Raw genomic sequence first — 24,466 nt, 5'->3', positions numbered from 1 at the left:
AAATACCAATAGATATAGAAAAAAAAACAAATAGATATTAGAAGTAACAGATAAAAAAACATCGTTTTGTGCAGAAAAATTCCCATTTGAAAAAAAACGACAAGAAAAATATTCCCAGTTAAAAAAAAATACACTAAAAAACTGCCAATAGTTTTAGAGATTAAAAAAAAAGGAATCAACAACAAGATTGATAAATCCTACTTTCCATGGACAAAAGAAAATAATCAAGAGAAAAATGTAGAGAGATAGAGTAGAAAGTGTATTTCATACTTTTTATGTCGAAATGATTTTATTTACTAAAAAAAAACATAAAACCTTAATAATCTTAGATGTATTTGAAAAATTGTGCAAGAAACTCACCTCTAAACATATCGAAGAAAAAAACCATTAGAGAAGAAATAAAGTATTTTCTTGGAATAATATGCTTAAATGTGTTCTTATTGAGGGTCTTAAAGGCTAAACTGATCAGTGCTGTTGCCAGCAAGAATAAGAATATCCTCAGGGGTTGTTGGAGCTCCTAAGCTGTAGTAGGTTCCATCTGAAGCCCCTGAGTCCTTTCGTACCGCATCCAGAGCATTCCTCAAAGCAAATAGGACCACAATTGACATGCAAAGGGCAGGTTCTCCCGTAGCTTTCGATCTCAAAACTCCAGCAGCATTTGAAGAATTCTTCAGGAAGGTAATCCTAAAGTCCACAGGAATATCCTTAGCCCCTGGAAAACATAGTTAAATTTCTAAATGACTAAAGTTTGCAAATTTGTAATCACTATTCAATATATCGCCATTTATTAAGATCTTAATTCTTAATTATATTTCTATTTTATTGATTCATTTTTTTCAAATTATTAATTATATAGAGTTTTAGGATGAGACCTATTTGTAACCTACCATTTTAAAAAACAAAATTTATAAGAAATCTTAATTTCTTTATAAGAAATTTATTTTAAAGTAACGATTACTCAGAAAGATCCCATTAAACACGTACTAAAAGCGCCCGTGTTTCGTACGATCCCAATGTATTTTAGAAAGGGAAAAAAATAAATGGTCAGTAAAAAGTCAAAAGTGATCAGCAAATAATTCGAAATATAATCAGTAAAAATTTTCAATTTTGTCAGTAAAAAGTAAAATTTTGTCAGCAAAATGTAAAATTTTGTCAGTAAAAAGTTAAATATGGTCAGTAAAAAAATAAAAATGAGCAGTAAAAATATTCGAGTTGATCAGCAAAAAATTAAAAATGAGCAGCAAAGAAATTAAAAAAGCAGTAAAAAATTAAAAATGAGCAGTAAATTTAATTTTTTACTTTCAACTTTTTTTTCTTGACCAATTTCTATTTCTTACTGCTCATTTTTAAATTTTGCTGACCGCTTTTAATTTTTCACAGATAAAATTTTATTTTCTAATGCTTATTTTTAATTTTTTGCCGACCACTTCTTATTCTTTAATGATCACTTTTTATTTTTAACTGACCACTTTTAATGTTTTAATGACCACTTCTTATTTCTACATACTACTTTTAAGTTTTTACTCACCTTATTTAAATTTTTACTGCTCATTTTTAATTTTTTACTATAGACATTTAATTTTTTACTGTTCACTTTTAATTTTTTACTGCTCAATTTTAATTTTTTACTGATTATATTGAATATATCTACTGCTCGTTTTCAATTTTTTTGCTGACCACTTTTTATTTTTAACTGACCAATTTTTGTTTATTTACTGACCAATTTTTATTTTTTACTGCTAATTTTTAATTTTTTGCTGACCACTTTTTATTTTTTACTGATCACTTTTATTTTATACTGATCATCTTTTACTTTTTACTGATCATGTTTTATTTTTTACTGACCACTTTTTATTTTTTACTGATCGTGTTTCAGTTTTTGCTGACCACTTTTCGTTTTTAACTGACCACTTTTAATAAAGTACTGCTCCTTTTTAATTTTTACTGCTCTTTTTTTTAACTTTTTACTGCCCTTTTTCTATTTTTTACTGACTATTTTTTATTTTTTACTGATCTTTTTGAATTTTTTGCAAAATTTGACTTTTTACTGCTCGTTTATTCAATGCCTTTTAGAAACTGTGTACTTTCCTCTGGTTTTTAAAAAATAGGTGCGATGAGTCATATTTATTGGGAAACATAGGAAAAATTTAGTCATTACAAAGCTTGGGATCGTACGAAGCATGAAATCTTTCACCTAATATTATTTCATTGAACATGTTAAAACTGCCAACTAACCTGGAGGTTTGTAGGTCCATGTGCGATCAGTGAGAAGTTCTGCATTTTGACGATTGAAGACCAACTTTTCATATAACCAGTATCCGATTCCCATCACGAAAGCCCCTTCAACTTGTCCCACATCTACATTTGGACTCAAACTCTCACCAGTATCCTCCAAAATATCCACTCGACGCAGTTGGAATAATCCCGTAAGCGTATCAATCTCAATCTCAGCACAGCTCACACCCCAGATATCATAGGATGTGGTATCTTCCTTTTTGTAGAGGTACGAAGCAGTGAGATCAATGCTCTCACCGAAGCACTTTCCAACAATCTCCTGCCACGATGCCTCCTTCATTTTCTCTCGCACTGGTTTTATGCGCTCTAAAAGTATCTCACAGGCTTTCATAACGGCAAATCCGACAGCCTCTGAAGTTTGACTGCCGCCAGTGACCAAGGAATTGGCTCCCACGAGATTATTGGAGGGTTTAACTTTGACCGAAGCAAGTGGGACTCCAAGGACATGGGCAGCAATTTGAGCCACTTTTGTATTCAGCCCCTGGCCCATTTCAATTCCTCCGTGGGATATTGCTACAGTACCATCTCCATGGTAAATGGCCACAAAAGCTGGGTAAGACCCGAAGTAATCCAGGAGGTATTTCATGGGAACAATTGCAATTCCACGTTTTTTCCATCGGTTTTCAGCTGTGAAATATTCAAACATTTCAAAATATATTTTTAAATTCTAACTTTTATTTCATAACCAAAGAGATTTATATTTTAATATTAGGTTAAATTGAACATAACCTGAAATAAAGGCTAAACGGTAAGAGATATCAAACTCCAGTAAAAGTTTCGTTTAAAATTATCTTAACTTCAGTTGTTTCTTATGTCTTCTACATAGTTACGCTTTAAGTCAAGAGGTAGCTTAACGTAATTGTAATCAAAATAGAGATCAGGTTACATTTCCATCAGTTTCTGACAAATACGTCTCCCGGATTAAGTCGAGAAACGGCTTCGTTAGTTGGAAACTAATGAGAATTTAGTCAAATTGTTATTTTGAATATAATTACGTTAAGCCGTCTGTAGGCTTGAGTTGTAAGAGTGTCTATAGGGCATTACTACTATGCCTTATGTATATTTCGCCAATTTGATTGGTGATTTTATTCATTTTCAAATACGTTTAGTAAAAAGTATGAATGAATATTTTATCCACATAACTTATTACCATAAAATGCTCTATTTTGGATTTTTGAAAATCACAGCTAAACCACTTTATATGACCTATTTTTCAACCGATTTGGTTAAATTTGGATTCAATTGAAAGGTCTTGAAATTTAAAATACAATTTTATTAGTTCCAATAGGTTATAAATCGGCAAAGTACGCGTGATTGACTTAAGTCCGTTCTTTTCTTTTTTGTTAAACTTTTCGGAAAATTATTACCGGGTTGGAGGCCCTAGGGTCAATTTGGAATTTCGAACAACGCGGAATTCCCGGAAAGCTAGTTTGAAGTTTAACTAACTCTCTTAAAACACGATAAAAAAAAGATATGGCAAAGCGTCCCACCGGTCTCAGCTTTGCGGAATGCTCAAACTCACGAGATAGAACTCACCGTGAATTAGTTTTTTTTGCATAATCTTTTAGTATTACTGATCTACTAGAGATCAAATTGATTCATAAATCAGAAAAGCATTTGAAAATCAAAAATTCGGTATTTAACCGATTCATTACCGATGAAGCCCGATGCAGCCGGGTTTGAAATTTCAATACCTTTCCAAAAAATCAAAATTTAATCAAATCGGTTGAAAAATTAGCCTTCCAAAGTGGTTGACCTTTGATCTTCAATAATTCAAAATGGCGAATTTTTCGGTCATAGGTATGTTTGGGCGAAATGTTCGCCTGGACTACCTCTAAAACATATCCGAAAATCATTGAAAAAGCTTGGGTCAATTTTAAGAAAAACCAAAAACATTATTTTTAGGGGAGGGGAGGGGAATAGGGGAAAAATGGAAAAATGTCTAGAAATATTGTTTTTTTTTTATTGGGAGTCGTCGAAAACCAGAAGTCGATATCTCTTACCATTTGACCTCTATCTCGAGAACAAATTTAAGGTCAAGTAAAAAAATATTCCGAAAAAAATTATTCAAAATCGGTACTTAACCGGTTCATTACCAATGAAGACCGGTACAGCCGGGTGGGTTTAGAATTTCAATACCTTTCCAAAAAATCCAAATTTAACCAAATCGGTTAAAAATGGGCCTTCCAATTTAATAAGCCAATTTAATAACGAAGAGACAACCGAAAACCCCAAATTGGCAATCTACGTAGTTTTGAAGATATCTCGTGAAATGTGTACGAAAACAGGAAAAAATTTACACTAAAACTGGTCGCATTTTTCAGAGCTAATGTCACCCCCCCCCCCTGTTTTTTTTTTGGGGGTCATCGAAGACTGGAAGTCGATATCTCTTACCGTTTAAGCTCCAGAACAGTGACAAGTTAAAAAAGAGACGATTATATAACTGCTCTCTCTTTGAGTTCGGTTTTCGGTTCGAGTAGTAAAAGTTCGGCATATTATTTGAATTAAAAAAAAAACTTGCAATTCCTTTTAGCGCAATGTCTGTTGCTGATTTTTAACAATTTGAGAGAAAAACACTTCAATTCGCAAGTTTTTAATGCAATTTTTTAGTTATAATATTTTAACCTCAAAAAAATTACTGTAGCTGTTTAATTTTATAATAATAAAATATGACTTAAAACCTATAATAAGTTCTTTTAGGGTTAGAGTTTTTATTTTAAATTCATGATGAAACATTATTTAGAGACAATAACTCCTTTTAAATAGGAAATTTAAAATTTACATTGCTTGAATGCAAACTAACCTCACATTACAGATTTTTTCTCCATATCTTGGTTAAATGTAACCATAGATTAAGAAAACAGTCAAGTTATTCAACGATGAACGCTGAGGAATATAGGTGATATTTTTCAATCTTCAATAATGTGTACAATATTTTCAAAACGTAACGGAATTCATAAATAAACTCTAATAAATAAATAAATAAATAAATAGGGTTTTTTAGCAGTAATATTGGAATCTGTCGAAGAAATTAATATTCAAAAAGCACCAGACAAATATAGTTCTAATGCAAACTCTCTACCCGAAACTTTCTTCAGATACCAGCGTGCACCAAATGCTAACCAATTTCAATTCAGCTGAAATGATGAATTTTCAGCTGAATTCTGCTAAACTTAAAACGAAACCCTCTAGAAGGTTCCATTTCCATATATTTGGTTAGCACTTTTTGTTCGAGAACTGCAGATAGGTCAGCATATTTTTGCTAATTGGCTCAGCAAAAATATGCTGATAACACTGTCTTTTTCAGAAAGCTCTCTGGGAAATAATCCCAAATTTTAATTTTGAATTCAAATTACTGTTGGTCATGAAACTAATACAAAAAAAACAAATTAAAAAAATAATATTATACTTACTATTGAACGTCTCAATCTCCTTCTTTCTCTCATAATACTGCACAGATTTAACAAAGTCCTTTACAATCCCTCGCAATGGGCTATTTTCTGGCATATTTGCGAGTCTCACTTCCACAGGATCTAATCCCATATCCTTAGAAATGTGTTCCATAATATTTTCAATCATGGCAATTCCTTCAGTTGTTCCTGGTGATCTGCACCAAGTATGACTTGGAGCTTCTGTCTGGACCGCATGATACTTGACATCCCAGTGATCATCTACATAACCATTCTTAAAGAAACTTGCCGCTTGACCACCAACTTCCTCATTCAAACTGCATCCGTAATCATGCCAGAATTCATTGGACAGCTTTTGAAGTTTTCCATGATCATCCACCTCGACTTCATAATCGTTGACACAGGCATATCGCTTTCCGATCGCCTTCATGTTCGACTCGATCGTCAGAACAAATCGAACTGGACGATTAAGCAAGTGACATGCTAGGGCAGCAGCACAAGCAATCTGAGTTGCGCGGGAAATCTTTGAGCCATAGGCGCCACCTAGGCGGCGTACTTGCATATTAATGCTGCTTTCAGGGATATTTAGCATTTCTGCAATTGCTATCTGTACAAGATCCATCCACTGAGTAGAGGAATACACATCAATTCCATCCTCATTGGGCATAGCTACTGTGGTCTGAGTCTCCATTGAGAAGTGATATTGAGAACCAATCTCAAAGTGTCCGGTGATCTTGCGTGTTTGTCCAGTGCCAGAGGTTTCTGCCTTCTGGAAGACTCGAGTATTGTGTACCCGGGAAAAATCTTTAGCTTCAAAGACGTCTCGAATCGTAGGATAAATCGGACCTGTAGCTAAAAAAAATAATTTATCGTTGTGATTAAATTGTCTAATGCAGTTTTTAAGTCAAGTAAGCAAGCTTTTATGAAATGGTGCATTTATGATTGAAGTATGTTAATCAGAAAGTTATTAACAAAACTAAAAGCGTCACTGGCATTAGCCTGATGAATAGAAAATGTCCTTGAAAGCTGTAGCATAGCACATGATCAAAAAGTTCATTTTTTAACTTATTCTGGAGGGGAATTCTGTAAGGGCCTTGACAGATCTGAGGATTAGCCGAGAGACGGCTTAACATAATTATATTTGAAATAATGGTTGAACTTCATTTCCATAATTTTCCACTAAGTCGTCTCTCGGCTTAAGTCGTAACTATGTCTAGGGCATAACGCTCTGGCAATGCCATATGACAAAATGGGTTCGAATCTCAGGAGAGCTTTTTCGAAAATGCGATTCTGTAGTCGTGACTTTGCCATTTCAGTTCACGTGGCATTGTCAGATGTCATATATTTGAGATTTCTGGCAATTCAAATGACAATGAATTTTGTTAAACAAATCAACCAAGACGTACTGTATTTTCATAAAATCATCAAGTAAAGGGATTTCATTAAAAAATCAATGAATTGCCTTTTCGAACTCATATGATATGCCAAATAAAGCTCGAATGGCATTGTCAGGTTTGGAGCTCACGCATGACAATGTCACGAAAATTACAGAAGTCCCCTAGGGGAAACTGGGGCAAAAAGTCACAAAACGGATATTTTATTTTTTACAAGCTACTCAATCGCTTCAAAAATTTCTAATTAGCGCAGTTTTATAGGAAATTTACCGCTCTAGAATTTTGTGAAAGAAATTTTCCTCTATTTTGTAAGGAAATACGTTTATCGAGCCGTTTTCTAAATGGTAATTTTGTGACTATTCTCAAAATTTCTGGGGCAAATAGTACCAGACATGGGGTATTATCACATTTTGATTCGCTACATTAATGGCTTTCGTAAATTTGAAAAAATACCTAGAGGACATATTTTCATAGAAAATTTATTCATCTACACCTTTGTAAAACACCGTTTTCTCTGCGAGAAAAGTGAGAAAACGAGAAAAGCGCTTTTCAAGCTATTTTAGAAAAAACACATAAAAGACTGAAAATTGTTTGACCAATGCAAACAACAAGCGGCGAGATATGATAATGACGTTTCTTTTCGCCGTGAGACATCAGAAATTGCTTCGCTTTTTTGTTACTTTTTGCTCTATACCTTTTGTTACTTTTTACCCCAAGTGGCCATTTTTAATAAAAGGATTTCTGGAGAAAAGAACTTTTGTGAAATTCTAAAATAGATAGCGGATTCGTATTCAAAAAATCCAAATTATTTAGAAAATATTCACCAGTGTTTGGAAAATAAGTAGGTAATAATTGTTATCTTCTGCAAGGAAAATATTTCAAAAATAGGGCTAAAAATTTCGATATTTTTTATTTTCTAAATTCCTTGTTTGAATTCTAAGAAACTTACGACATTGAAGAAGGTCTATGGAGACTATCCATAGAAAAAAATTGAACCGCTATCTTTTTTACCTTGAAAGATATTGAATTTTGAATTTTTCGATTTGTGACTTTTTGCCCCAGTCTCCCCTACTGATTTAAGAATTTGAGTAATGGTATTGTTTGCTAAATCTCGTACATAAAATCAAAGAAATTGTATAGTTTGTAAAACAAGTATAAACTGATAAAACTGAAAAATTTGCAGAGGATCCCTTAAGGCGTCTACACATTGGGAGCAATTTTCGTCAAAGATTGCGTATTTGATAGAAATTTGACGTTTCCCCCTACAACGCTGCAGAGAATTTCCTTCAAAAAAAAGCAATGTTTGACAAAAATTGCTCCCAATGTGTAGAGGCCATTAAGTAGCTGCAAGTAAAGCTAAAAAATTTAAGGTCGAAGGACCAGCCATACTCTACCCCTAAACCGATCTTTCCCGAAAGGAGATATTCATCTTTAATGAATGAGTGAATAATTTGAAAACAGCTTTCAAGGCCTCTAAATAGAATTTCCGATCTAACTAAGAAAGATTTTAACAAAATAAGTGTCTCATAGGAGTTTATATAAAATTGAGTTACAAAAATAAAGATAAGGATTTTAGAAATTTCGCTTAAATATTCTATTAAACTAGTATAAAACTGTTAAATTCTAAGTAAAAATACTAAAAAACTCCCAAATATATGTGAAGAGATTGATGCAGAGAGATACTCGTATCATCTTTTGATCGTAAAAATCACACCAGAGAAGCGGTCATGAAATGCAAAAGCAAACATTTAATGACTTATACTACATTTACTCGACATTTATAGTGATCATAAAAAGTTTAATTAAAAAAGATTGCATGATTTAGCAAAAAAGAAGACGAACACAAGTACAACACGATCTCTGTGAGATAATTAACTGGTAGTAAATTACCCAACAATTAGCGGAACACTCAATAAATCAAATTTTATCTTTTATCGCTTGATTAGTCAAATATTAATTGAATTGGGAAAGGTAGTAATAATTGTGTCACCTCATGCAGCCCCGAGACAAGTGAACAAAGAGACAAATACCATGAGTAGAATCGCCTACAAGGAAGCGATACAGGGATGAAATCGTACTTGAACTCTCTGGACGTTTGTAGGTGATCTTGACGAGTTTGGCAGCTTCTTGTGCCAGATCAAATCTTTCAGCCACGATCATGCCCACTGGTTGTCCATTAAAGAGGACTTTTTCGCTGCAAAAGATCTCTTCAACACCTCCCATGAGACTTTTAGGAGAGAAATTGTTGTTGCCTGGAATATCCTTGGGCCCGAAGAAAGCTACAACTCCAGGGATTTTCTGAAAAAAAAAATAGATGATCAATTCTTTCTAAAAAGTAACGTGTTTTGGGCACTTACAAGGGCATCCGCAGGATCTACATCTTTGATGATGGATTGCACCTCAGTAGCATGTACAAAGGCTGCCCAAAGTTCATCAGGAAGGGTAGGGAAGTCATTGGTGTACTTGATCTCTCCGGAACATTGGATGATGGCTTCAAGTTTGTCCACGGGTTCAGTAAGTGGCCAGTTTTCTTTGTACGTATCGAAAGATTGTTTTCCACTCGACAGTGGTCTCTCAATGAGACTCCCACCACTCTGGAATTCCTTCTTGACCCTTGAAGCAGGAGCTAGGCTCAATATAGCCTTGTAGAAGAGCCCCATGGCCAATTTTTCGCGGTATTCAGGCAGAGGATCTGGCATAACAGAATCACACTTGAGTTCATCCTTCAGGGAATCAATCACCTTCTTCAGAGTCTCATTGCTGAATAAATCAACTCCTGAGAGAATCCTTTCCGAAGCCGTTGCTCGAATGAATTTAGGATTAATGCCCCCATAGCAAATTCGTGCAGATTGAACCTTATCTCTTCCAGAGGTGAATTCAAAGAGAAAACCTGCGTTAACATATGCATGAGCATTTTGTGCTCTTGGAGTGATCTGAAAATGATAATGAGAGAGATATCAGTTAATGCATGATAAAACATTTTAAATATAGGTAAGACCTTGAAAGTGCGTAGCTCATATTTATCAGCGGGAAGAGGAGGAAGAGATATCTTGGAGATTATCTTCTTTTTCATGTCAACTCCTAGGAAATTTTCTGCTTCAACAACCTGATCATTTCCTTTGCTGTCCTTGATGGTGAATTTAGCCCCAACTGTTACGAGCAGGAGAAAGATATCCGATGGGAATTCATTGTGCTGATGCTTAATGGTGAGATTCCCAGCTACAGAGCCAACATTCCTCACCGGAACATTTGCCACGAAATCAATGTGGTTCAAAAGATGTTCGGCATATTTGAATTCTGGTTTCTCAGCAGCTTCCGTGAGAACCTGAACAAGGAAAAACCTCGATGAATGAAAAGTTCTAAGATACTAAACTCTGAGTTTACCTTCATAAATTCTGCCAAAGGAATGTTGGCGCCAATATCAATAGTCGCTCCAATGGAATGACTTCTTAACTCTTCTACGGCATTCACATCCAGGAACACTTCAATGTCCTGGGATCTCCTGTACACTCCATGAGCAGTGTTTCCTGCCACTAGCATGTAAGGACGGCTTCCGACTGTATCCAACACCTTGAGGATGTCAGCAATTGTATACACTTTGTGCCACTCCTTCCCATCTCCAAGAGTCAAATGCAATGCTTGAGCCTTGTGGCACTTTCCCAGACAGGACTCTCCTGTCTTAGGGCATACTTTAGGTAAATCCTCAATATCTCCACATGCCTGTTTGAGAGCAGGATCAGCATCCACGGCGAGAGATTTGTAAGCATCGAGAATTGGACGATATCCTGTGCATCGGCAAATGTTCCCGCCAAAAGAATTCTCCACTTCTTCCATCGTTACCTTCCCTCCTTTGCTCTCCAGCAAGCTGTACATGTTCATGACCATTCCTGGAGAACAGTAGCCACACTGGGTGCCGTGCATTTTGGCCAGACGCGATTGGAGTACATGGTACCCATTTTTCTTGTCACCCAATCCTTCAACGGTCAGGACATCCAATCCATGACAAGAGAAAACCGGAAACAGACAGGAGTTGACTGCCCATGTGGTGGGATCCTTGGTCACTGGATGAATGCCCTTGAGTGCAACAATACAGGCACCACATCCTCCCTCCTGACACATGAATTTCGTTCCCGTGAGATTTGCATGACTGCGAATGAATGTGTTCAGTGAAGTGTTGGGCGATAGCTTCCCAGACTCAACTGAAAAAAGTTAATACCGAGATTTAAAAAAGGCAGTCAAGTTTTTATTTAATTCTTTATTAATGTTTTGTCTTCTATACTCTATTTTAGACCACACATTATTCTGATCTATTTAGGCTTTTTGGTTGTTTTATAAATTCCGGTGATTAGTATTGTGAGCAGTAGAACTAATAAAAAAGTATTTATTGTTTTTTTAAGATCACCATTTTTACAGAAATCGTTGATAAAAACGTGATAGAACAAAACAGGAAGTTTTTATAAAAAGCAAAGAACGAGAAAATCTCAGCCACACCTCTATTAGTTTTTATGCAATTATTCATGCATATGCTAATAAGATAATTAAAAAAGTAAGATCGCAGAATCTTTACTATTCTAAGTGCTACCTCCAATGATCATGATGATCACAAAAAAATCAATGTGTTAGAAAGAAAAAAATAAATAAAAATATTTATTCATCGCATCAATTTTGTGATCTCCATTGATGATCATGGATGGATTGTAAAAATAACTTTTACTAGTGATCACGTCATGATCACTTGAATATTCCAAGCAACACTTGCCACCAGCCAGCCGGTTTGCAAATTTCTTCAATTAGGAAATATTGTCAATTTAATATTACGACATATTCATAGAGAGCTTTAGAGAGTGGCCCAACATTTTCACCCAAAACATTTTAAAGGTTATCGTACGATCTCAATTAATTGTTCCTGAAAAGAATCGATTTTCTCAAAATTCTTACCTCGATAGGATTTTCCATTAATGGTGAAAGACACTTCCATTGTATGGCAGTAATTGCGCGATCAAGGTGACTTGTCTGAAACTGGAAAATTGAATCCAATGATCGTTTTTTTCTCAGTACCGACCACTCAGCAAAAAAAAACAAGAAAATATTTGTTTATCCTTTTAGCTTAATCTTGGCACATTTTTTTTCTTCTAGTATTTTGTTCCAACGAAACCTGTTAGGTTTTTGGCAATTCTCACACCATCACCAAGATCACTGGAAGATCTTCAAAGATCATTTATGTAAACCCAGAAACTTATATTTGAAACTCGTTTTCTTGAGGTCACCCTAAGATCATAACATAAATCATCATCTAGCGAGACTGTGTGATCTTTTATTATGATTTAAACTGACAAAATTAATTGAATTACTTAATTTCTTCTTAATAATTTCCTTGAATATCGTGGAATTATTGCACTTTAAAGTATAGACACACCTTTTTCCAATCACTACCTTTGGTTCACTCTCACTTAATTTTCTGCACAATTTCTGGCACTCGCGAGGCACAATCTTCCATTCACTACGACTGATCGTGAGCGAATGAGGTGGAACGGACAATTTTGCAATCTGGAGAGCCGAAGACGGCTTTCATAAATGGTATCTCCCTCCCAACCAAGTAAATTATATTTGTCACGCTGTCTCAGCAATATTTAACTCTCTCAGATAAATATTTCATCTATTTCTTATTCCACCAACTGGAATTCTTATCAGCAATCTAAAACAGAGATAAGAAATGGCATTAGAGGCCTTGGTAGTGATTTTAGTTTGGTTTTCCCATATTTTCCCAATATTGCAAAATGTGTGTTTAATTACAACAAAACAATATACATAGTGCACTTAAACTCTCGATAATTAAACAAATAATAAAAAAATTAAACTATGATTGAATTGATCGGTAAATTAATTGATGTTATTTGGAGCAGACCTTCACTGAGAAAGAAAGAGGGTGCGATTAACTTTTTTTCCTCATAACTTTGAGACTTCTTAGGTGTGAAAATATATCAACATTTTTAATGTAAATTTTACAACTTTTTAATGGTAAAATTAACATGAAAAAGGGTTGATTTAACCCATAATACACCTAAAAATGGTAATATTTACACCGATTTCGGATAAATAATGCAAGGTAAAATTAACATTTCCGGAATGTTATTTTAACTTTTTCGGATTTCTTTCAGTGTATTGTCTCCCAATCATCCGGATTACAAAGCGGGCACTGTATTTCGAAAACTAGACGATGCTTTTTCTTTAAATTTTAGTATGTTGTAGCTGAGGTCGAGACCTTTCCAATGGTGGGTCGTACTCCTCCCTCGACGTTCCCTGACCCGAGCTATAACCAAAAATGTCATGATCGGACTGCATTTTTGGTGTTTCTGCAGCGGTTTTGATAAAAATTTAGTAATATATTATATCTGAAATCAAGATCTTTCTGACGATGTGTCCCATCCGTCTCTGCTCCAACCTACTGTACCACGACCCTTACTATATCCATATGAACCGGACTCTATCTCCAATGTTTATTAACTGATTTCAATGAACTTTTCTTTCTTTAGTTGGTCTTCTTCACTTAGACTATTTAAAATAGAAAATGACCAGTGATAAGCCCAGATAAGCTTATGTTAGCTGAGATTCTTTACAGGTGACCTCGAAATGCGTGCAACTCGGGGTGCTTGTAACTCGGAATGCGTGAAAATTCGATTGTGAGTTGAATTTTGGGGGTAAAGAATCGCGTCGAGCCAATTTTATCCATTTCGACCGCCGAGAACAGTTTACTTTTACTCGACGCGATTCTTTACCCTCAAAATTCACCTCACAATCGAATTTTTACGCATTCCGAGTTACAAGCACCCCGAGTTGCACGCATTTCGAGGTCACCTGTAAAGAATCTCAGCTAACATAAGCTTATCTGGGCTTATCACTGGTTTTAAATAATCTAAACCATTTATTGAAGAACTCTGTCCAAAGTACTGTTTTTTAATGCATTTCTATTAAACAGTTGAATCTTTTGTTTGAACTGCTTTTACTCCGCCCGAAATTCGTTCTACGACAGATTTATTCAAAAGAAAGCCCCTGAGGGTATGCAAATTTTCTCGATGCTTAACTCTTTCGTCTCTTTTGGGACTGTGACTGTAGTACCCAAAGAAGCATATGCATTTTCTATGAAAAACAATGTTTTTTAATTATTAGAACTGATAAAAATCCTATTCTTGTGGATGATTACAAACTATAAGGATGTCCAAATGTAAGATATTTTTAAGAAAGAGTTGATGAGATGTCCGGAGTTGATGTCCGGAAAGAGTTAACTCTTTCCGGACCGCAGCATATGCTGCAAGCCAATTTCACACTTTTTAATCAAAAATATCTAAGCTCAGGAATTAATTGAGGCCCTACAAAAAATATCTCACATTTGGACATCCTTATAGTTTGTAATCATCCACAAGAATCGGATTTATATCAATTCTGAATACTTAAAAAACATTGTTTTTAATAGAAGATGCATATGCTTCTTTGGGTACTACAGTCCCAAAAGAGACGAAAGAGTTAATGCCATTTCGCGCGTTTTTTTCGGTCCCGAAAATGTGCATAATCCCGGGACTGAGTGTAGGAAAAATTAATCGGAGTAAAGATTGGCCAAACGGATCAATCTGATGATTTTCTTTTAGTAGAGAAATTTCTAAAAAAAAATATCCTCGTTTAAAGAAACATTAAAATAAACATTGCTTTTCAACAAAAATATTAAAAAATAACTATGAAGTGTTTTTAAACAAATGGTTTTATTAAAATAAAACTTAATTATATATTAGAAGGTAGTTTTATTAGCTAAACCGGCTAAACCTCAAGTCTGATGAGGTCATAATGCAAGCTTAAGAAACTCGTGGAAAATGTTGAAAGAGTACAAAAGACATTTTCGTCGGGATTAATTCTTTAATTTTCAATGAGAAATTTTTATAAAAATGATTTTGCCTTAAAATCCTTTAATCATATTCGCTACATTCCAGTTTTGATCCACACTGATAGGTCCTTCCACCTTCACTCCATCAGCCGTTGCGATGGCCTGAGTGTACTTATTGTAGGCTACGCAATCCCGATAGAAGAGCACCTCCATGACCTTCTTCGTGAGACCCAGTGCCTGATCCTTCTCCAAGACAATTTGCGGATTCTCACTGTACTCCCTGAGCAGTGGAATGGCCAGATGCTGGCCATATCCCGTGGCAATGGCGTTATTCTCGTACGCTCTGCCTCGGAGATTAATGTGGCCCAGGAAAGGCTCTCCATCCTGCATCCCACCTACCACAATATCCAGCCAGAGGGGATCGAAGCGACTCCTCTTGTTGTAGAGAACTCTCATGAGCCAATTGTACAGGGACTTTGGCTTCATGTGGTAGTTGTCTCCATAGGCAATATCATCCACCCTGGAGAAAAAGTGGGATAATAAACCATTCCTAAATATAAATCGGGGATATTTCTTACACTTTCTGATCAATGTGCTGCTTCAGGAACTGAAAATCTGCATAATCTCCTCCTGCGCCCAGAATTGTGTAGTCATTCACCTTAAAAACCCTGTCTACGTTTGTAAAGCGAGCCAGGGACCCATAAGACACCAGCGTGTCTGCGGAAATGACTACTCCATCGCGGAATTTGAGCCCCACGACAGACGTTCCGGTGGTTATTGGCTTCCTGAAAGAGAATGATGCAGCAGTTTGAGGTTAGGTCAAATGAAGTCTCAGTAAAGTGTCTCAGAAGGAATTTCATGAAGCAGTATTGCTTGGAAATGTTAATTAGAGAAACATTTGAGCTAATTTGACCACTTACGATGTCCTCTGGGAACCAAAAGTGCCCTTAAACCCAAATTGCATGTCACGGTTCTGCATTGATGAACCACCGGGGAAATTGTAGAATTGCCCTGGTGCTGGACCATTGCTCCAGATGGGTATGGTGCAATTATTAAATGCCGACATTTTCTCACAATTCTCTATCACAATAAACCTAAAAATTTCACAAAAATCGCAGGAATAGCAAGAAAAACAAACTCACTGAGACTTTCTGAAAATTTCCGACTCGGAGATAGTCGCAAATGTTACCCGCTAGTGGCGTTGTTGCTGTTTTCGGAATTGCGCCATTTTTGTCCCAAAGCAGTTTCAGAATCCATATTTATTTCACAATTTTGTTTGTGGTGGAACAGAGTGAAAGGAGTGAAAAGTTTTTTGTGATCTTCCAGTGTTTTCAGTGATAAAAATATATTTTTCAGATGAAATTCATAGCAGAAAAGACAACCTGTGTGGTGAGTAATTGTTTTTTATTTGTATACTTGGATTTACTAAGGGAAACTCGTAACACTCCTGAGTATATGAGACATTGCTCCCGGATTGTCTTTGGGGATCATATGCCCTGCTCTGAGAACCCAGTAGAATGAGAGACTACTGTATTTTCTGGCGTATCCCTCGTGGATCTCGTTCACCACAATGGCTTTTCTCTCAGAACTGAGGAAATTCTGCTTTCCCGGCCAGTGTAGCCTCTCAACCCAACGAAGGGTTCCAGGAGTGGCTACAATCAAATCAAGCTGCCCGTTGACTACTGCCACATTCACATCTGTCTTATTGAGAAGTCTTTCCACAGCATCAGTGGCTGGTTTGAGGAAATCTCCAGATAGGGCGGCAAAAACTGCCTGTCTCTGGCTTCCCCATATTATTTTCTTAGGGATGTTGAGAGCTCTCCTTACCTGTCCATTCATAAGATCGTGAATCCGAGCTTCATCCTCTTCGTACTGTACACCAAATCGATTTTTTCTGATAGACTTGAATGGGATGGGCTTCAGGATGTTGTAGAAATCTACTCCGTAGGTGAATTTTTGAATGGTTTTCTCAGTTTCTCCCCACAATTTCGTTCCTCGTCGGTAATCCCTCCTCTTGACAGCTTCCTGAGTTCTCATGGTAGCTCCCACAATAGCTGCAAACCCCTTTCGATCAATTGCACCGGTGTTGAAAAGGAAAGGTGCCCAGGAGAGCATGGAATCCAATGGAGAAATCCACGGATCTATCAAAACAACAGATTCTGGTAGGATTTTCATGCCCTTCCGGGATATTTGGCGCGTGAGACTTAGAGCAAGCTCCACTGCAGCTTTTCCTCCATAGCTCTCGCCAAAGATGTGTAAAGGAGCCGTCAATAGGCGCGGATGTTTCTCAAAGAAATGCTCCAGGAATGTTACTAGGTCAGCTGTTATTTGATTCTTGCCCGTTGGTAGAAGATTCGTATGCTCCACATGACTAAATCCCGATCCTACTGGGCTGTCGATGAATAGGACATTGTAATCTCTGACCCAGGTAGAATTCCTGGACATTAGATCCACATCAAGGGGACCGATTTCCTCAAAATTTCCATGACCTGTAGACGATGCACCTGGTCCGCCTTGAAGCCACACAATTAATGGCCGTTCCTGGGGATTTCTCACTTCCGCACGAGTTGTAAACAGCCAATAGAACATTTGAGCCCCAGGTCGCACCGTAACAAATCCCCAATCACTGTCCCTTAGGGAGGGCAGGACAGCAAAAGCCCTGACACTGAGACCCAGGAAGAGAAGCACGTGAAAGTTGCTGATCATTTCAGTGACACAAGTAAACTGATGAGTGGACAACTGGAGTACACTCGAGAAGAGTGACTGAGGGAACCTGTTGGACTTGTTCACCTTCTGGGCATTAAAACATGAATACAATGTCTCATCGTCTTTTATTTGCTGCAAATTGTCAAGACATGATGCTGTGAGAGTGGGTTAAGAGGTACTTGGGGTTGGGACACCGGTAGTTCGCTGGAGGATAAAGTCCATCGCAGCGGGATTGTCAGCTGGTACCATATGACCCGCCCTATTGACCCAATACATAGAGAACCGTCCAGCTGTCTTGTAGTATCCCTCAAGAATACCATCTACGCCCAAACCTTCCCTCCTGGAGGCTACATACTGAGCCTTCTGCGGAAACTTAAGCCTATCCACCCACATCACTGTTCCCGGAGTGGCCACAATTAAATCCAACTGTCCACTGAACACTGCTACTTCGACTTGAGTGTTGTTCAGCAAGAGTTCAACGACATCGGTCACAGGCTTCATAAAGTCCTCTCGGAGGACGTTGAACGTAGGCCAACTCTGTGTTCCCCAAGTAACTTCCGTTGGTAGCTGGAGAGCTTGCTTTACTGGACCATTCATTAGTTCATCTAGCATATCATCTCTGGCATCTCTAGCATCGAACTTTACCAAAGTCCTGTACATTGCTCCTGACGAAGAAAAACAATTTTAGGTCTTCGACATCTTCAAAAATTTTTGAGAAATTTTGTCTTTATAAACCAGAATGTCTATTAAATTTTCGTTTTACTAAATTCAATTAAAAATGAGTGGCAAAGGGTCCCAGGCTTTGCGAAAAACTCGAACTCGTGACTTAGATACTATACCGCAAAAGTGCTTTCGCATTATTTACCGTTTACCCCGTTTACCGGTTCTCAATCGATTTGAACTGATTCATAAATCACTCAAAAGATCCCCCAAAACAGTTTTAAAAGTAATATAATTAATTTTCGCATAAAAATTGGATTGGAACCGGTTTAGTTTTGTCGGAAATTCCAAGACCTTTCCAACGAACCCAAACATGACCCCATTCGCTTAATAAATGCGCTCTCTAGTGTCTTTTTAATCTTTGACCTTGAAAAACCGTTATTAGGAATGATTTAATGCTATTTTCGGCTAAGGATGAAATGTCCGCCTGGGTAATCTCTAAAACATATCCAGAAATGAAAAAAAAATCGCTCGACGCGTTTTCGAGCAATCCCAAAAAATATAGTTTTGGTGGGGAAGGGGAAGGGCGATGGGAAATAAGGGCATGTTAAAGATCCTTGGGTCGACTTATGTTGGGGTCTCCCGAAGGTCCCAAGTCGCTATCTCTAACCGTTTGGCCTCTAGAGCTGGCGACAGCCGGACGGATAGACCCAGAAATATTTCCCAAAATACATCTCAGGAGTAATTTAATTGAATTTCACATAAAAATTAGTTATCGGTTATGAACCGGTTCAATACCGATTCAAAACCGATTGGAACCGGTTTAGTTTTGTCGGAATTTCCAAGACCTTTCCAACGAGCCAAAACATGACCCCATAAATTGATAAATGCTCTCTCTAGTGTCTTTTTAATCTTTGACCTTGAAAAATCGTTATTAGGAATGATTCAACGGTATTTTTGTCTATGGACGAAATGTTCGCCTGGATAATCTCTAAAACATATCCAAAAATAAAAAAATCGCACGACGCGTTCTCGAGCAATCCCTGAAAAACATAGTTTTGGAGGGGAAGGGGAGGGGTGGGGGGGAATGAGGGGCATGTTAACGATCATTGGGTCGCCTTATGGGGGGAGGGTCCCCCGAAGGTCCCAAGTCACTATTTCTAACCGTTTTCCTTCTAGAGCTGGCGACAGCCGGACGGACAGACGGACAGACGAACAAACAGCGTGACGCCAAAAAAACTCGAAACTTCAGATTTCCAAAATTCTACCAAAATACGACTTCTTGGGTGGTAAGGAGTCGAAATATATATTATATATATAACTCAAAATCGAGGGATTATAATACTGCTCTCTCCGTGGAGTTCGACCAGTAAAAAGTCTTCTCTTATGCCTTCGGCCCTTCGGTACACATTTTAGCCCGGTATAATTCCGTGAAATCAAAATTCGCGTCCCTTTCTTTCTCAAAAGATGTGCATAAGTCTATCCCACTCTTTCAGTCTCAAAATTAGACTGAACTAAATTGAATTTGGTATGATGTTCAAAAGAAGACGAAGAGTGTGAAAGAGTAGGATGAGCATATGCAAAGCTTTTAAGAAAGAGATATGCCAGAGTCCTAAAATTCAGAAAAACTTTTCGGTTTGAGTTTTTATGCCTTCGACTCACCTTTTTGATAATGAAAATTTCATTAATTAAAAATTCACATCCTTTTGTAAAAGTTTTGCATTATATCTGTCCAATTCTTTTGTATTCGTCTTTTTCTTTTGAAAATCACACCAAACTAAATTTAGCTTAGTCTCATTTCGAGTGGAAAAAATTGGGATAGATATCTGCAAAACGTTTAGGGAAAAAAATCGATTTTTGATTTTATAAAATTTACTAATCTTCGGAATTTTACTGAAGTTTCTTATGGATTCGGCACACCTTTTAGATCAGGAAAACTTCATGAAGTCGAAATTCAAATTTCGTTCTGTCTCACACGCTTTGCATATGACTATCTCATTCTTTCGCACTCTTCTTCTTCTTTTAGTCATCACAACAAATTTAATTTAGCTTAATCGAATTTTGAGAGCGAAAAAATGAAACAGACATATGCAAAACGTATGAAAAAGAAAGGGATGTGAATTTTGATTTCATAAAATTTCCTGATCCAAAAGGTGTGCCAGAAGCATTATATTCCCAGCACTACCTTTGGATCAGGATAATTTCACGACATCAAAATTCACAAGATTTATTTCGAAAAGGTTTTATATATGCGTGAATTATGTATGTAAAGTGTTTGAGAGGAGGGGGACGTGTAAGATCAATAACATTTTATAAAATCAAAATTCCCTTTCCTTTATATCTCAAATATTTTAAATGTGCCTAGCCTATCCAAATTCAATTTAGTTCAATCTAATTTGGAGTATGAAAGAGTGGAATAGTTATATAAACAAGAACGGGACGCAAATTTTGATTTCGGGAAATTTTCACGATCTAAAAGATGCGCCAGAGGCATTATCATTATTATTATTTATTATTTGAATGTTTTGGTTAATCTATTGAAACCAATTGAATTTTTCTTGAGGATGTTTTTTCTTTTATGATAAATCCGTATAAAAGTAATTTCCGGTGTTTCCGACTTTTAAGATGAATTTTTTTATTTATTTAACTTATTTATTTTATTAATTTTTTTAATAAAATTTCTAATAAATGAAAGAAAATGCTTGCAAAATCTTAGATATTTTTACCGAAAATATAGAATTTTTAGGATAGTCTAGTAAAATATTTCTTAAAAAAAGTAAAAATTCACGATTGAAACCAAAATTGCTTTTCAAATATCAGTTTTTCTTCCATGAATATTTCCTACCGTTCACACATCGTTCTTTAATCGCGTTTTCTTTTACGACATTACAAGATTTAAAATCGGAAACTTAAAAAAAACTTTTTTCGGGATCGTTATTTGTTTTTTTTAACAACCTACACACTTACTGTACTTTATTTCTATTAAGATTTTAAATAGTTTTGAAATTTGATTTTAGGGGGAAGTAGAGCACCTTTGAATATAGGGCACCTTTGAATATGGAGCAGCTTTGAAATTGGGATTTTCACCTATTTTTTTTTAATAAAATTGAGCCTTATCGTGATATAATTTAGCTGCACAAACAGATTGAGGAGCTAAATTACATTATGATATATGGCTCAGTTCCACTTAAACATAAGATAAAAATCCCAAATTCAAAGCTGCCCTGCATTCAAAGGTGCCCCACTTCCCCTTATTTGAATAGGTTGAGAAATAAATAAAAAAATATTATGATAAGATAAACGCAAAGCTAAAATACTTTTTTTATGAAAAGTTCTTTATCTATGGGTCGCTGAAAACCCTAAAAACCTTCAATCAATATCTAATCGTTCTGCATAAAGCTGTCTACACTACACTCTAGGAAAATTATTGCAATAATAACATTTCAAAGTAACATTGAAATACAACTTCCATATTGAAGAGAATATTGAAACCAGTATTTCAATATTTGCCTACACACTGAACAAATTGACTTCAATATTACAACTTATTAAAATACCATTTTAGTTAGAGATTCAGTTCCTTTCAAACATAGAAAAACTCTTGGAATTAGCATGTTTATGAACAGGAAGACATCTCAGAACATCATCATTAATAGGACCAGAGATTCTGTTCTATATCCTGCCCAATTCTTTCCAGAAACCCGTCTTTGTCAGGACTTCTCCCTTACTTCCTCTAGAAAATCCCAGATGTTCTGGGATTTTGTTATATCTTTTGTCAAATACGTCCGGAATATTCATGGTGGTCAAAAGATTTCTCCTGGTTCCTCCAGGAAATCACAGATCTTCTGGGATTTTCCCTTGGATTTTGTCAAGAACACCCAAAATACCCAAGTTGGTCAGAAGATTTCTCCTTGAGTATTTCGGGTGTTCTTGACAAAATACAGAGGAAAATCCAAGAAGATCTGTGATTTCATGGAGGAGCCACTAGAAATCTTCTGACCAATTTGGGTATTCTGTGTATATTCGACCAAGTGCACAACAAAATTCCAAAGGAACTATGATTTCATGGAGTAGCCAAATGAGAACTGCTAACCAAGCTGGGTTCTTGGGAAGATTTGACAAAATGTACAGCGGAATTCCGAGTGTTTTCATTCATGAACAAGGAAATCCCAGCGATTCTGTGATGTTCTGAACGAAAAAGATTCCTCATGACCATTAAAAATATTGAAGAAAATATCAAATCAATTTGATGTTTAGAATTTCTTTGAAATTTTATTTCAATGTGACTTTAAAAATTTTTATTGACATGATTTGGCCTAGTGTGTAGCCATTCAAAATAATGAATTGAAATATTGAAAAAAATGCTCCATATTGAAGCAAATATTGCAATAATTGCCTACACACGGGACAATTTTCTTCAATAATTGAAACATTTATGTCAATAAATCTTTGCAATGTGGAGGCAATCCTTTTCAATATTGAGTATTGAAAAGAAATATTGCAATAAATTTTGTCTAGTGTAGGCAGCTTAACAGAATCTAGCATACTTAGTTGTCGGTTAAGAATTTGCCGCTATCATAAGATACTTTCTTTTTTCAAAATAATCGTAAATTGGTGTTTCAAAAAAAACTTACTTGGTCTGTCTAGCCTTAGGTCTCTAAGCTTCGTAGCTGTATCTTGGTAGTTCTTCTTGAATAAAACATTGTAGAAATCAATGCCATAGGTCACTTCTGTAATAACTTGTTCAGTATATCCCCAAAGATTTGTCGATTCGACGAATCTTCCCTCATCCAATGCAATCTTTGTAAGTTCAGTTGCATCAGCCACTCGTCTTTCACCATCCCGATCAACTGCTCCGATATCCCACAAATATGGTGCCCATGAGATCATAGAATCAATTGGAGAGATCCAGGCATCTCCTAATCCTGCAGATTTCAATTGGCATACAATATTTCCGAGCTTGATCTCTTTGTCTAGAACATAAGCAAATTCAGCAGCCATCTTCCCGCCATAGCTTTCGGAGAAGATATGAAGATCCACAAGTTGGAATTCAGGATGTCTTCTGTAGAATTCTTTCATGAGGGTAACAAGGTCATTGGCAATTTCTTCGTTGGTTTTAGTCAAAAGACTTTGATCATCAACGTAACTGAATCCCGATCCTACGGGATTATCAATGAATAAGACATTGTAGGTCTTGACCCATGTAAAGTCCCTCTCTTCGCCTTCAAGGGTTAGAGGACCGAGTTCTTCAAAATTGCCATATCCTGTTGAAGAAGCTCCTGGTCCACCCTGAAGCCAGATTACTAGGGGACGATCGGTATAATCTGCAACATTGGCTGTTGTGTAGTAGAGCCAATAGAACATATGAGCTCCTGGACGGACATCGACAAAGCCCCAGTCCTGTTCTCCCGGACCAAAGCCCACTCGAGCTGTATTTTATTTCCCGCAAGAAAAAAGAATTCAAATGGATTAAAGATTAAATGATGAGTCTATTTTCTTCCTTATCACTCACTTTATACAACAATAAAACACTCGAAATGCTATCATTTATCGCAATAGGGGACATTGACGAAAATTGCAAAGTAAAGAAACTCACGTCCAAAAATTTCTCATTGGCTTGTCGATCACGATTTTGGACTAGTTCAGAGCACAAAAACGGGTTAATGAGGTGCAAATTTTTGAATGGAATTTTGCTTGAAAGAAAAACTTCTGATGAGTAATTTGTCGCAAAAGAAAGTTTTTAAACGAATTCAAACCGGAATGGATTTAAGCTAATTCTTCAAATTGCAAAAATTAATATCCACTATCACCTTTACAAAATAATGCATATTATTTCGTACATTTTACATCACAATGGCACAGAATATTAGCGATTCCTAACATTTTTTCTGTTATTTTACGATTTTTATATTGGGCAATTTATGACTGGAGGGATTCTTACCTAGTGCGAGTGTTGCAAGTAATAGAACACCAATAGTTAACTTTAGCATTTCTCTACGGGACTGACCAAAAGAGCTCAGCCGTGCTGGTCTTTATATATGTGTTCTGAGTGGGTGGGAAAAGTGAGATAATCCACGCGACAATTTTGAAGAAGAAGACATCAAGTGACCATCGAGATTCTTAATGTC

At 36.3% G+C, this 24,466-nt stretch overlaps 4 protein-coding genes across 9 annotated transcripts; all 4 read right to left on the bottom strand.

Annotated features, from left to right (window-relative positions):
• Positions 1–270: 270 nt before the first annotated feature.
• LOC129804238 (uncharacterized) lies at positions 271–12,716 on the bottom strand. Of its 6 annotated transcripts, none has more exons than XM_055851366.1 (9): positions 12,516–12,716; positions 12,038–12,118; positions 10,484–11,298; positions 10,098–10,424; positions 9,457–10,032; positions 9,130–9,397; positions 5,709–6,557; positions 2,236–2,922; positions 271–712 (listed from the first exon to the last, which is right to left on the bottom strand). In XM_055851366.1, exons 2-9 carry the CDS (start codon positions 12,075–12,077, stop codon positions 450–452), a joined length of 3,825 nt encoding a protein of 1,274 aa, XP_055707341.1. In that variant the 5' UTR covers positions 12,078–12,118; positions 12,516–12,716; the 3' UTR covers positions 271–449. The 6 variants fall into 6 exon arrangements, with proteins under 6 accessions (XP_055707341.1, XP_055707343.1, XP_055707346.1 ...); XM_055851368.1 differs by having other exon boundaries at positions 9,178–9,397; positions 12,516–12,669; XM_055851371.1 differs by having other exon boundaries at positions 5,709–6,551; positions 9,178–9,397; positions 12,451–12,646.
• A 2,268-nt stretch (positions 12,717–14,984) lies between these two features.
• LOC129804266 (proteasome subunit beta type-4) lies at positions 14,985–16,153 on the bottom strand. Its single transcript, XM_055851419.1, has 3 exons — positions 15,893–16,153; positions 15,551–15,757; positions 14,985–15,492 (listed from the first exon to the last, which is right to left on the bottom strand). The coding sequence occupies exons 1-3, from the start codon at positions 16,036–16,038 to the stop codon at positions 15,045–15,047; spliced, it is 801 nt and encodes a 266-aa protein (XP_055707394.1). The 5' UTR covers positions 16,039–16,153; the 3' UTR covers positions 14,985–15,044.
• A 147-nt stretch (positions 16,154–16,300) lies between these two features.
• Positions 16,301–17,772, bottom strand: LOC129804261 (retinoid-inducible serine carboxypeptidase-like). The gene has a single exon (XM_055851409.1). It carries the CDS (start codon positions 17,676–17,678, stop codon positions 16,398–16,400), a length of 1,281 nt encoding a protein of 426 aa, XP_055707384.1. The 5' UTR covers positions 17,679–17,772; the 3' UTR covers positions 16,301–16,397.
• A 14-nt stretch (positions 17,773–17,786) lies between these two features.
• LOC129804260 (retinoid-inducible serine carboxypeptidase-like) lies at positions 17,787–24,402 on the bottom strand. The gene is made up of 3 exons (XM_055851408.1): positions 24,280–24,402; positions 22,973–23,767; positions 17,787–18,343 (listed from the first exon to the last, which is right to left on the bottom strand). Exons 1-3 carry the CDS (start codon positions 24,326–24,328, stop codon positions 17,847–17,849), a joined length of 1,341 nt encoding a protein of 446 aa, XP_055707383.1. The 5' UTR covers positions 24,329–24,402; the 3' UTR covers positions 17,787–17,846.
• Between the last annotated feature and the right edge of the window lie 64 nt (positions 24,403–24,466).

Source organism: Phlebotomus papatasi, chromosome 2 (genome assembly GCF_024763615.1).
Source record: "Phlebotomus papatasi isolate M1 chromosome 2, Ppap_2.1, whole genome shotgun sequence".
NCBI classification, from domain to species: Eukaryota; Metazoa; Arthropoda; class Insecta; order Diptera; family Psychodidae; genus Phlebotomus; species Phlebotomus papatasi.
The sequence above is the reverse complement of the archived record's forward strand: the minus strand, read 5'-3'. Positions and strand labels throughout refer to the sequence as shown.